This window comes from Myotis myotis, unplaced genomic scaffold (genome assembly GCF_014108235.1).
Source record: "Myotis myotis isolate mMyoMyo1 unplaced genomic scaffold, mMyoMyo1.p scaffold_m19_p_48, whole genome shotgun sequence".
Taxonomy (NCBI): Eukaryota; Metazoa; Chordata; class Mammalia; order Chiroptera; family Vespertilionidae; genus Myotis; species Myotis myotis.
The window spans coordinates 960946-973291 of NW_023416355.1; the positions used below are offsets into that span (position 1 = coordinate 960946).

Sequence of the window (12346 nt, forward strand, 5' to 3'; positions counted from 1 at the left end):
GACATCCGCACAGGCACGTGTTTACAGGGCCCTGGGGGCTGTGACCCGGCTGGGCGAGGGCGCCCGGGGTCCCGCCAGGTCGGTAGGTTCTCACGGCCTCTCAGGAGACAGACACAGCGCGTGAGCGGCACGTCCCACGCCGTGCCCGAGCGGAGGCGCGCGGGAGCCGTGCCCGAACCGGGCCTGCGCCGGAGCCGCCTCCCTCGCGCCTCCCTGGAGTCGGCGCCCGCCCTCCCGCTCGCAGGCCGCCGGAACCGCGGCTGGAGAACCGCAGAGCCAGCGTGCGGGGCGGGGCCAGGGGTGGGGCCTGCGGAGGAAGTGAAGCTCGCGCGGCATTCTGGGGCCGGAAACGGGGCTCACGTGGCAGCCGGTGGGCATGGCGGGGGTGCGGGGCCGCAAGCGGTGAGTTGAGGGTCTGGGGACCGACGAGGCTTCCCCGCGGCGCCCCTACGTGTCCGGGCAGCGGGGCGGGCGCCGGGCTGGCGGGCGGTCGTGACTCCGGTGTCGGGGCCCGCAGGCGCCTGGCGGAGCTGACGGTGGATGAGTTCCTGGCCTCGGGCTTTGATTCCGAGTCCGAGTCGGAGCCTGAAGGAGCCGAGGAAGCCCAGGCGCGGGCGGCGCGCGGAGCCTCCCGGAACCCGGATGGGCCAGGCGGGGGCCCCTCGGCCGGGTGAGCGGGGCGTGTCCCCGGGCGGGTGGGCAGCATCCCTTCGTCGTCCCGGCGCGCCCACCGCGGGGTGCGGACTATTCCCGGGGGCTCAGCATGGAGACCTGGGCGCCGACGGCCCCCGCCCCGCACCCTCGGGCTGATTGGTCCTTTCCCCGGGTGCTGACCGAGCGGCCGCCCGCTGACTAGCCGGGTTGGGGCGGGCGTGGGCCGGCCCGGGACGCCCCTCGGGCTGGGTGAGCAGGAAGCGCCGGGTGAGACGGAGAGGAAAAGCGGGAGCGGGCGGGCGGGCGTCTTGGGCCGAGCGGCGTGAGAAGGTCGTGGGAAGAGGTGGCCATCAGCCAGAGACCCAGGGGCAGGCGGCGCCGCAGGAGGGAGCCCGTCCCGGTGGGCAGGCGGCAGGAAGCCGGTCCGAGCTGGGCGGGGCCTCCCGCGGAGGTGAGTGGACCTGAGAGGTGACGGAGGGGCCCCTCGTCAGGAGCTGGGCCGTCGCAGGGGGTGGCGCTGCGAGCGAAGGAATGGCACGTGACGGTGGCACCGCGAGGCACGGTGCTGCTGTGGGCGCAGGATGGGCCCGGGAGGGACCCTGACGGGCCTGAGGGATGGTCTGGTCCGAGCGGAGGCGGGAGGGGTTTCGGAGGCGTTGCTGGCGGGATCTCCGGACGGTGCGTGCTGGACCCGAGCGCCGGGCAGGGCGACCTTCCACCCAGCGCCTGGAAAGGCCGAGTTGCCGACCACGGAGGTGAAGCAGGGGTGGGCAGAGCAAGTTTGGGGGACCCCGGGCTCAGTGCTGTGCTGGGGGGTTGAAATGCACCTGCTGAGACGTAGAGGGAGGGACGTGTGAGCGTGGACCGTGGGCCCAGGGCGATCTGAAAGCCTACCCCCGAGATCCCCGCCTCGCTGTCGGCGGCTGTTGTGAGGGAGCAGGTTAGCCCCCATCTTCGCAGGGGAGGCCAGGAAGCCTCACCCCCACCTGCTGGCTCTGCCCACCCATCTGACTGATGACTGACCCCCCCCCCCCCCCCAGCCGCCGTAAGGGCCGGGCATCCGAGCACAAGGACCAGCTTTCTCGGCTGAAGGACAAAGACCCCGAGTTCTACAGGTTCCTGCAGGAGAACGACCAGAGCCTGCTGAACTTCAGCGACTCGGACGGCTCGGAGGCCGGCGCGGAGCAGCTGCACCCCCTGCCGGGCGCGCTGGAGGCGAGGGCCGCGCGGAGCTGGGTGGGGCCGGGCCGCTCCTGGCCTCCGCGCCCTGCTCGAGCCTGGCCCCCTGTGTCTGGTGCAGGAAGCCAGTGAAGAGGACGGTGAGGAGGACGAGGATGGGGCCTCCAGAGCGCCGGAGGGGAAGAAGAGGGATGCTACCCCGGTGACCCTGGCCATGGTCGAGAGGTGGAAGCAGGCAGCGAAAGTGAGAAATGGCTGGGCCCATCCCCCGTCGGGAGCCGGCCCTGACTCGGTTGGGTTACCTGGGACCGTGCAGATGGGGGGTCCCCTTCTCCTCGCAGCCAGCTACCGCGCACAGCTCTTCCCAGGCTCAGGGCTCTGCCTGCCCCTTTGCTGTTTCTCCCTTGGGCTCCTTGCTCCCTCAGGCCTCTTGGGGGCAGGATATGGTCTCTGTGCCTTTGCTAGCGGGTTAAGCCAGGCCCCTTCTTCCGCGGGTCTGGCCGAGGTTTACAGGGAAAGGAAGGGACGGCAAGGGAGCAGTCCAGAAGCTGTGCGCAGCTGGCCATTGTCCGGATCGGGGACCCTCAGCCCCTCCCCCGTGGTCCCTGAGCTCGGCTCCCGGCCGCCCAGGAGGATTCTGGGCTCTCTCTTTATTCCTGGCACATGGAACACTGTCCCCCCCTCTTGCCTTGTGTGAGAATGCGGGCGCGGGGTGCCGTCTCTCCTAGGGCAGCTCTGGGCGCCGCTGGCTGCCTCCCCCTCTGTCCGGCACGGCTGACGGCTCCCTCAGCATCCTGGGTTCTGTTGCCCCTTCAGCAGCACCTGACTCCCAGGCTGTTCCACGAAGTGGTGCAGGCGTTCCGAGCAGCTGTGGCTACCACCCAAGGAGACCCAGCGGGTGCTGAGGCCATTAAATTCCAGGTCACAGACAGTGCTGGTGAGCTGGGGCCAGGGGACCTGGGATACAGGCTCTCGGGTCCATCTGCTGTCCTGTGAGTGGCATCTGTGGCCCCCTCGTTGCAGTGTTCAACGCTCTGGTCACCTTCTGCATCAGAGATCTCCTTGGCTGCCTCCAGAAGCTGCTATTTGGAAAAGCCCCAAAGGACAGCAGCAGGTGAGGGAGGGGTGTGGGGGTGCTCAGGGCCCTGCAGTGGGGAAAGCAGAGGTCTGGGACCTGGCAGGTCCCTCTGGGCCCAGCTGGCACAGAGGGATGTTGGGGACAGCAGGCTCTCTCTGGGCTGTGGGGAGAGGCTCAGCTCCCAGGGCCCGCTGGAGTGGCCCCATCCTTTTTTCTTCCTGAGAAGGGAAATTCTCTGCCCAGAATTTCTCAGGGACCACGAGCTGCTTCCTTTTGTTCCCCGTTTTCCCCAGTCAGAATTCTTTCTCTCTCTCCCCCCCCCCCCCCCTCCCCCCCCCCCCCCTCCCCCCTCCCTCCTTCCCTCCTTCTCTTCCTCTGTTCTTCTCTGTTTCCTCTTTGGATGAACAGTCTTGTTCACTCTCTCCTTGCCCTTTGCCCTGCGGTTGCTGGGTGTGTCTCCTGGGGGTGCCTGGCCGATGCTGGGTTTGAGAACCTTTCCTTCCGCGTTAGGTAGATCGAGCAGAGGAGCTGTATTCAGAGGAGGGAGGAGGGCAGCAGATGGGTAGAACGGGTTCCTTGGGGCAGGGCGGGCCACACAGCCATTTCGAAGGAAGAAGGAAGTGTCCAGAGAGGCCCTCTGTCATCGCCTGGGCCTGGTGGTGGTGATCAGGCTGGACTGATGGGTTGAGGAGGGTTGGGCCGAGTGGAGGCGCCCTGTCTGACCCGGGCAGGGCGGAAGGGGGCAGCAGTGAGTGTGCGGGCAGCAGGTGCTGCATTGGCGGTGCCCTCCCGGGAAGGAGGCCGCTGCACTGCCCTCGCTGGAGGAAGTGGAGAGCACTGCCTCCTGGCAGAGCGAGCTGCCGTGGTGCCCCTGGCCTTTGCCCCTTCATGTACTTCGGCGGGTGGTTTTTAAACATCTTTTTATTGATTTTTAGATGGAGAGAGAGAGAGAAACGTTGATGACAGAGACTCGGCCATCAGCTGCCTCCCACACGTACCTGCTGGGGATGGAGCCCACAGCTCAGCTCTGGTCCATGGGCTGACATTCCGCCCACTGAGCCACACCGGCTGGGCCACTTCGGGGGTTTGTTGTTACTAATCCTCACCAGAGGGCATTTTTCCATTGGTTTTTAGAGAGTGGAAGAGAGGGGGAGAGACAGAGAGAAACATTGATGTGAGACAGACACATTGATTGGTTGCTTCCCGCAGGCACCCTGCACCCCGACCGGGGCAGAGGATTGAGCCTGCAACTGAGGTACATGCCCTTGACTAGAGGAATGGAACCCAGGACGCTTAAGTCCGCAGACCGATACTCTATCCACTGAGTAGACCGCCAGGGCGACTGCTTTTTTTAAAGCTTGTTTGGGCCACAGAATACCTGGTTGCAGTGGTGGTGGTTAGCGCCTGGGTTAGACCCCGCGGCCCTCCCTGCCTGTCACAGGTGTGTGCCTCTGGGAACCCTGGGGAGTGGCAGTCTGTCCCTCAGGCATTGGTCATGGCCACTCTTGAGAGGGTCTCCCCACAGGCCCGTGCCCTGTGTCTTGTGCGTGGACAGAACGTGTAAGCTGGGGGGTGTCTAAGGTTTGGGACTCACTCTGGGGTGTGGTGGTCTCTGCAGGGTGCTGCAGCCATCCAGTAGCCCGCTGTGGGGGAAGCTCCGGCTGGACGTCAAGGCTTACCTGAGCTCAGTCATGCAGGTGTGATGTCCGCGGGCATGGGCGGGTGGCGGGCTGCTGGCCACCAGGGCCTGGCCATGGGCAGTGGTCTGGTCCTTCCCTGTGTCTCCATGTGGTGGGTTTGGCGGTGCTGACCTCCTGCTCCCTCAGCTAGTGGCCTGCGTGGCAGAGGCGACGGTGGCAGCGGCCCTCCTGCAGCACATCAGCAGCTCCGTGCCCTACTTCTTGACCTTCCCCAAGCAGTGCCGCATGCTGCTCAAGGTGGGCATTCCCCACTGGCGTGCTCGAGTGCATGTGGCTACCCTCAAGCATGCCCCCCACACGGGTCTGCCTCGGGCAACACAGCTGGGCACGTGGGAACAGGTTCTAAGCTGGGGCTGCTTCTCAGCCATGTCCACGGATGCCTCTGGCTGGACTTGGGGAGGCCGGGGCCGGCTGTGACGTCTTGCTCGTTGCAGAGGATGGTGGTCCTGTGGAGCACGGGCGAGGAGACAGTCCGAGTGTTGGCCTTCCTGGTCCTCATCAGAGTCTGCCGGCACAAGAAAGACACCTTCCTGAGCCCCGTCCTGAAGGTAGTGTGGCCAGCGGCTCCCGCCCCTGCTGCCCCATCTGTGTCCATCGGGTCAGGGTTGAGAGCTGAGCCTGGGGGCTGGCAGGCTGCCTTCGTGGTCAGCACCTCTCATGGACTGGCTCAAGGCAGATCCAGGTCCTTGTCATCTTTCCTCCCTGAGAAGGGGTGGTGACAATGATGGCATCCCTGCCTCCTCCCACTCTTCTGTGGACTGCAGTACGCAGCTCTCCCCTCAGTGCACAAGGACATCGGGTGTGGAGAGGGGCAGGGACCCTGGTGCCTGACTCCAGACCAAGAGTGGCCTGCCTCGCATGGGACCTTCCAGATCCCCCTGCATCGGCCTGGCAGCAGGGCTCCTCCCTCGCAGGCCCTCATGGTCCCTTTGCTGGCCCCCAAACTTGTTCCTGCTGGAGCTCACCCTCCCTTGGTACTGGGCCTGCCCTCTGACTGCAGGCTCTGGGCCCCAGGTTATGGGTGCGCCCCTGTGGGAGCTGAGCAGCAGCAGGGGCCCCAGGGGAGGGTCTGCAGCAGACACAGCCAGGCTGTGCTTCTGAGAGGCAGTAGCTCTGAGGGTCAGACCCAGGTGTCATGGTGAGGCCTCGGGGCCTGGGAGCTCAGGCAGCTGTGACTGGTCTTCTGGCAGCAAATGTACATCACGTACGTGAGGAACTGCAAGTTCACCTCCCCCAGCACCCTGCCCCTCATCAGCTTCATGCAGCGGACGCTGACCGAGCTGCTGGCGCTGGACACCAGCGTCGCCTACCAGCATGCCTTCCTGTACATCCGCCAGCTCGCCATCCACCTGCGCAACGCCATGACCATGCGCAAGAAGGTGTGTGGCCGGGTCCTTGTTGTGGGGTTGGGAGGGGCACAGCTTGCGGGGGCCTGTATGCAAGGTGCGGAGGAGGGGCTGGGCCCTGGGGACCCTGTTGACTTGGGGGCTCCCTGCAGGAGACACACCAGTCCGTGTACAATTGGCAGTTCATGCACTGCCTGCAGCTGTGGTGCCGCGTCCTCAGCACCATCTGCCCCAGCGACACCCTCCAGCCCTTGATCTACCCCCTCGCCCAGGTCGTGCTCGGCTGCATCAAGTGAGTCCGAGTGTGCGGGGACCCCGAGGCCTAGGGGGCGGGGCAGGGGCAGCACACAGAGGCTTCCTGCAAGGGTCCTCTTCCAGGTGGCCAGGCCTCTAGGGAGGGTCTGCGGTCTGTGACTCGGCGACACCCGTGGAGGGGCTGGGCTAGAGGTGTCTGCGGCCTGTACCCTGTGTGGGAGGACCCCCCAGGCTCGGGCAGCTGGGCTTCTGGGTGGCTTGTGCCGTGAGTGCCTCCCTAGCATCTGTCCGAGGATGCAGCAGTGTGCATTCTGGGAGAGGGCCACGTGCAGTTTGAAGGGGATTGGGTTTATTTGCACGGGGTTCTTGGACAGAGCAAGTGGGGTCTGGTGTGTGCAATCCTGGGTGTGAATATTGGGCGTGGGTCTCAGCAGCGAATGGAGGAGCTGTGCGTGGCCTGGTGGCTGTTGGCCAGGAGGGGGCAGCCCTGTCCTCCTGAAGGAGAGTTGAAAGCTGGGATGAAAGGCTTGAACGAATGATCCCTACAAACACATTAAAATGAAACAAAGTTAAACCTGGTTGGGTGTCCCCTCAGCCCCATAGCTGAGCAAGGAGGCAAGTCCTGAGGGCCTGTGTCCTGCCCTGTTCTGTCAGGGATCCGGTGGGGCAGGTGTGGCCAGTGACCCTGAGAGGGTGATAGGTCCTTGCTGCGGTGGGGGCACTATGGGAAGGGTCGGGGCAGTGCCAGAGGGTGGGGCGGGCTTGTGGGATCCCCGGGGCTGGGCCTCGTCTCACTCCCATCCTCCTGCTCCTAGGCTGGTTCCGACCGCACGCTTCTACCCGCTGCGCATGCACTGCGTGCGCATCCTGACGCTGCTCTCCGAGGGCACCGGCACCTTCATCCCCGTGCTGCCCTTCATCCTCGAGGTGAGTAGGGAGGTGAGCGGGCGGGGCCCTCACTGCAGAGCACAGGTGCTGCAAGGGCATCCCTGGTCCTGCCCAGGCTGGTGGCATGTGTTAGTTGGCAAGAGCAGCAGTGAGGACAAGGAAGCTGCCTCGTGGGGTGGGCCTGAGGTTGCCGGTTTTAGGGCACAGACCTGGGTCGATCCGGGCATTTGCCCGAGATGAGCATGAGCGGGAGATCCAGGCTGGACACCCAGGTCTGATCCCAAGGCTGCGTCTGCCCTCTGCACGTCCCTGAGTGTGTGCACAAGCGTGTGCACGAGCGTGTGTGTCTGTGTGTGCGTCTGTGTGTGCACGAGCGTGTGCGTCTGTGTGTGCGTCTGTGTGTGCACGAGCGTGTGCGTCTGTGTGTGCGTCTGTGCTCGAGCGTGTGCGTCTGTGTGTGCGTCTGTGCACGAGCGTGTGCGTCTGTGTGTGCGTCTGTGCACGAGCGTGTGCGTCTGTGTGTGCGTCTGTGCACGAGCGTGTGCGTCTGTGTGTGCGTCTGTGCACGAGCGTGTGCGTCTGTGTGTGCGTCTGTGCACGAGCGTGTGTGTCTGTGTGTGCACGAGCGTGTGCGTCTGTGTGTGCGTCTGTGCACGAGCGTGTGCGTCTGTGTGTGCGTCTGTGTGTGCGTGCTCACGGAAGCTCAGTGGGGAAAGGCTGTGGTCCAAAGCCCAGAAATCCACTGGTGGTCAGGCCCCAACCCAGGAAATACTCAGAAGTTCACACCCATCACCCACCAGACAGCTCAGAAGCTGTGCCTCAGGAAGACAGAGGGCAGGTTTGTGGTTGCCCTGGAGCAGGAGGGGGAGGGAGGGGACCTCAGGAACCTCCTCACTCAATGCCCTGAGGCAGGGACAGTGCAAGATTCATGCTCATTCTATAAGCATCTCTCCCGACACCCCCCCCCCCTCCAAAAACAGCCCTGGTGTCCAGGGTGAAGCTCCCACTGCTGGCCAGCTCAGGGCACCTGTCTGTCCTCTGCCTACCATCTCCCTCAGCTGATCTCTTGCCTCCTTCACTTTTGCACTGACCCCGTCTGGGCTCGCCATAGCTCCGTCCCGCACTCCCTCACCCATGGGTGCAGGCCTCTCCTCTCCAGAGAAAGCGGACCACAGAGGCGGGAGCCGAGCTCTCTGCTTCCGGGGAGCCCCAGGCTGAGCCAGGCTGGGGCAAGCACCCTGCCCTCCCGGGGACCACTTCGTTGTCCACACATCACGCTGAGAGGCCAGGCACTCACTCTGTTCCTGGGCAGCCTTAGCCTCCTGACCGGGAGGGCTTCTCCCCGGGGCAGGGCCCGCACAGGGCAGCCTGCTCCCGTCTGAGACCTCATGCCCCTCGGTGTGCTGCTCCTGGGGATGCAGCCCTTGGGGACATGATTGTGGGTGAGGCCGCTGTGGTCCTGGACTGAAGGACTCGTCTCCGGACGCGGGGCCTGGGCACGCCCGTTGGCCAGAGTCCCGCTCTGGGTGGCGGGGCTCCCTTGGGGGCCACCAGAGCTCTGGAAGGCAAACAGTCTCTGCCAGGGGGTCTGTGGGCTGCAGGGCTGGCACTGCCTCTGGCCACTTGTCCCTACTCTCACAATGCGTCTTCAGGGACCCGGGGGGCGGGGGTGCAGTGGGGTGTGAGCACTGCAGTCTGATGAGGCTGTCGGTCCTGCAGGTTTTCCAGCAGGTTGACTTCAACAGGAAGCCGGGACGGATGAGTTCCAAGCCCATCAACTTCGCTGTGATCCTGAAGCTGTCTAAGGTCAACCTGCAGGAGAAGGCTTACCGGGTGAGGCTGGCCTCCAGGGAGGGGCTAGGGAGGGAGTGCCCGGGTGGGGGCCCCCCCGGATGTCAGAGGACACGGCGGTCAGCATCCTGAGTGACCATGGAGGCAGGAGGCGTGTGAACAGGAGGGGCTGGCTGCCCTGTGGAGTTTCTGCATGGACTCCTGTCGGCCCCCAGGGTCGGGGAGCAGACACCCGTGGGCCCAGCCCCATGAGCCTGAGTGAAGCTGTGGGTCCCCACCTCCTCCTGCCTGGAGAGGGGCTGGCGTTCAGCCTGAGGGAGGTGCCTGAGCTCTCCTCCCGCTGCTCCTCAGGACGGGCTGGTGGAGCAGCTGTACGACCTCACCCTCGAGTACCTGCACAGCCAGGCCCATAGCATCGCCTTCCCGGAGCTGGCGCTGCCCGCCATCCTGCAGGTGAGTGCCCGCTGCCCGGCTCCCCTGCCCTGCCCTGCCCAGACCCCTGTGACCTCCTGTGAGGCTGACGAGACTGTTTAATCGCCTCAGCCCTGTTGACACCAGGGCAGAAGATGGCAGCCTGTCTCAGCCACAGAGCCAGTGGTGGGACCCTGGGCCCTGAGTCCGTCCTGGGGGAGTTGGGACTGAGTGGGCTGGTCTCCTGACTGCCTGCCTCCCCTGTGGTCCTGAGTGTGGTGCGGAGGTAGGGCTCCCTCAGCTTCCTTCAGGAGAGAGGGGGCTGGGTGGGGGGGCGGGGGCACCCTCCCTCCCGGAAGCCCCTGCTGGCTCTCATGGGAGTCCTTTGTTTTCAGCCGAGATGTCCTGTTTCAGGGAGGCCTGTGCCTCCTGGGAGTGGTGCTGCCTGTCTGCATGGCCCTGGGGTGGGGGTGCCTCCACCCAGTGCACTGGCTCAGAGCCCATCGGGATTTGGGTTCGGGTGGGCAAGGCTCTGTTTCTGGACTTGAAGCCCCAGAGATCAGCACATACTTCTGGGTAAAGAGCCGGGTTCGGGTGGGCAAGGCTCTGTTTCTGGACTTGAAGCCCCAGAGATCAGCACATACTTCTGGGTAAAGAGCCAGGTGGTATCTTAGGCTTTGCAGTCCTGTGGTTTCCACAACTGCTTGCTTCTCCTTCGAAGTAAAAAACCCACAAGTGTGTAAATGAAGGGACCAGGCCCTGGTTCTCATGTGGTTCTGCCCCCACAGGCATTTGCCCCAGAGCTCCATGCCTCCACCCCTCTACCTCTCTGGGCACATGTAGGGAGTGGGCCCTTGGTTGCATGCAGAGCAGCCCTGTGTGGAGCTGGCTGAGCCCCTCTTCCTTCTGCAGCTGAAGTCCTTCCTCCGAGAGTGCAAGGTAGCCAACTACTGCCGGCAGGTGCGCCAGCTGCTGGAGAAGGTGCAGGAGAACGCAGACCACATCTGCAGCCTCCGCCAGAGGGCCTCCTTTGGTGTGGCCAACCGGCAGGCCGTGGTCAGTGGGGAGGGCACCCGTGTGTGGCTGGGGCTTGGGGTTTTGCCCAGGATGGGACGTGACCCCAACCTTTCCCCACAGGATGACTGGGAGAAGCAGACCCGAGAAGAGGGGACTCCGCTCACCAAGTACTACAGCCAGTGGCGGAAACTGAGGGACCGGGAGATCCAGCTGGAAATCAGTGGCAAAGAGCGGGTACGGGCTGGGAGGCTGTCGGAGCCTGGGCACGCCTGGCTGGATTGTTCAGAGACGAGGACCTAGCACCCTGCCTATGACTTTAAGACGGGATGGGGGTGGGGCCTGTTGGGGACAATGTCTGCAAGGGTGGCAGGGCTGGGGCTGCCCTGAAGGATGTGACTGTAACCTGGATGACACTCAAAGGCCAGTGGATGGCTGGGGCCTCCTCCGCCTGGCGGGTGGCTGTCCAGGAATCCTTCCCAGAGATGCTCACTAGGCTTCGGGAGAAGTGGCCCAGCAGGTGTGTGGGGGGAAAGAAAAACAGGCACTGGGTCTAGGTGGAGCCTGTCTAGGAATGAGGGTTCTTGCTGGTGGCACGGCTGTGGCTGTGTGGCCGGGCTGGCACCCAGGGCTCCCTGCACACCCTCACCTGCTGCTCATTTTGGGCCTCTCAGCTGGAAGACCTGAACTTCCCCGAGATAAAGCGGCGGAAGCTGGGGGACAGAAAGGATGAGGACAGGGTGGAATTCAAGGACCTCTTCGACCTGGACAGTGATGATGATGATGCTGCAGACTTCTCAGAGAGAGGTGGGCCTGTGTGGCTCGGCTTGAACTCCCAGGGGTTGGGCAACCAGACCTGGTGGAGGGGTGCCTACTCCCACCTCAGCTCCTGTTTGTGGGGGCCACTCTGCCCTTCCCCACCACTTTGCTTTCTTTGGTTTGAGGTGGGCCTCCTGGAATTGGAACATGTGTCCCTAGGCCTTGTCCCTCTCCCCACTACTCTCCAGGGCAGTTCTGAATCTTTTCCACTTGCCCAAGGGGAGGGTTGGTGCAGGGCTGTGAGCCTAGCTACTCACCCCTTGTGCATCTGCTAGTGGGCCCCTCCCATGGGCTCTTTGCCTTGGCCCCCAGTTACATCTAGGTCTCCTGGAGCTCAGCAGGGGGCAGAGGACGACGACCAGGATGACGACGAGGGTGAAGACAAGGACGGCAGCAGTAGTGGCCAAGAAGTTAGCAACTCAGACGGTGAGTGGTTCCTGGGGTCAGGGTGCTGTGCCCTTTGAGCTCGTGCCCAAGGCTCCTCCCTGGGGATGTAGGGCCAGCTGCTCTGTTCCTGCTAGCTCTGGCAGCCAGCAGCAGCGGCACTGATAAATTAATTAGTGCTGTGATTAATTAGTGATGAGTAACCCCCAGGCTGGCTTCCTTCTGATAAAGCAGAATTTATGTAGCCTCGGTGTCTCCCTGCAGACGGAGGCTCAGATGCAGAGTCAGGGCTGGCCCCCCGGGAGCTGTGGCGACTGCTTGCCCAGGGGCCGGAGGATGAACTGGAGGACCTACAACTCTCTGAGGAGGACTGAGGGCCACCATCCTGGTCTGCCTGCAGTGCCCCATCTCACCAGCAGTTCAGCCTTGGGGTCAGTGCCCATACCCCAGGAAGGACAGTAGATGGCGGACAGGGCTTTATTTTTACAACATAAAAGACCAGGAAGTACCAAGCACTGTGCTGATCACTGGAGTGGCAGCCTTGGTGACTGACACCTGCCTGCATTATGGAGCCAGCCCACTGCTGCACCCAAGGGTGCTGGGTACCCATGAGGGAAGCTGCGCTCTCACCTGATGTCAGGACGCTGAAATCTCACTGCAGTCCGTTCCCAAGGGAGCCAGGGGCCGGCCTGGCCCGTGAACCGCTTGTCTTTGGTTTGTCTGCAGCACCGGGCTGGATCCCAGGCGTGTGCGCCAGGCTCTGCGTCACCCCCACAAGTTTTTTAAAACACATTCCTTTCTTCTTGTCACATGTTTTCTTTTTAAAA

General features: G+C 63.8%; 1 protein-coding gene across 4 annotated transcripts; it reads left to right on the forward strand.

The window, feature by feature from the left end:
- Window positions 1-284: 284 nt before the first annotated feature.
- On the forward strand, window positions 285-12328 carry NOC2L (NOC2 like nucleolar associated transcriptional repressor). Of its 4 annotated transcripts, none has more exons than XR_004967298.1 (19): window positions 285-402; window positions 518-670; window positions 1695-1869; window positions 1955-2077; window positions 2650-2770; window positions 2857-2947; window positions 4530-4608; window positions 4738-4848; window positions 5046-5159; window positions 5802-5990; window positions 6110-6249; window positions 7028-7139; window positions 8820-8933; window positions 9243-9344; window positions 10215-10358; window positions 10440-10553; window positions 10991-11123; window positions 11411-11561; window positions 11784-11819. XR_004967298.1 is itself a non-coding variant. In XM_036307565.1 (19 exons), the coding sequence occupies exons 1-19, from the start codon at window positions 377-379 to the stop codon at window positions 11891-11893; spliced, it is 2265 nt and encodes a 754-aa protein (XP_036163458.1). In that variant the 5' UTR covers window positions 286-376; the 3' UTR covers window positions 11894-12328. The 4 variants fall into 4 exon arrangements, 3 of the variants coding, with proteins under 3 accessions (XP_036163458.1, XP_036163459.1, XP_036163460.1); XM_036307565.1 differs by having other exon boundaries at window positions 286-402; window positions 11448-11561; window positions 11784-12328; XM_036307566.1 differs by having other exon boundaries at window positions 286-402; window positions 2653-2770; window positions 11448-11561; window positions 11784-12328.
- The last annotated feature ends 18 nt before the right edge of the window (window positions 12329-12346 follow it).

Excerpts from the sequence above, each read along its gene's own strand:
- NOC2L (XM_036307565.1), top strand. The coding sequence starts at position 377 with ATGGCGGGGGTGCGGGGCCGCAAGCG. Across the intron at positions 2,771-2,856 it reads CCAGGTCACAGACAGTGCTG|TGTTCAACGCTCTGGTCACC; the intron begins GTGAGCTGGGGC and ends CCCTCGTTGCAG. Across the intron at positions 5,991-6,109 it reads CCATGACCATGCGCAAGAAG|GAGACACACCAGTCCGTGTA; the intron begins GTGTGTGGCCGG and ends GGCTCCCTGCAG.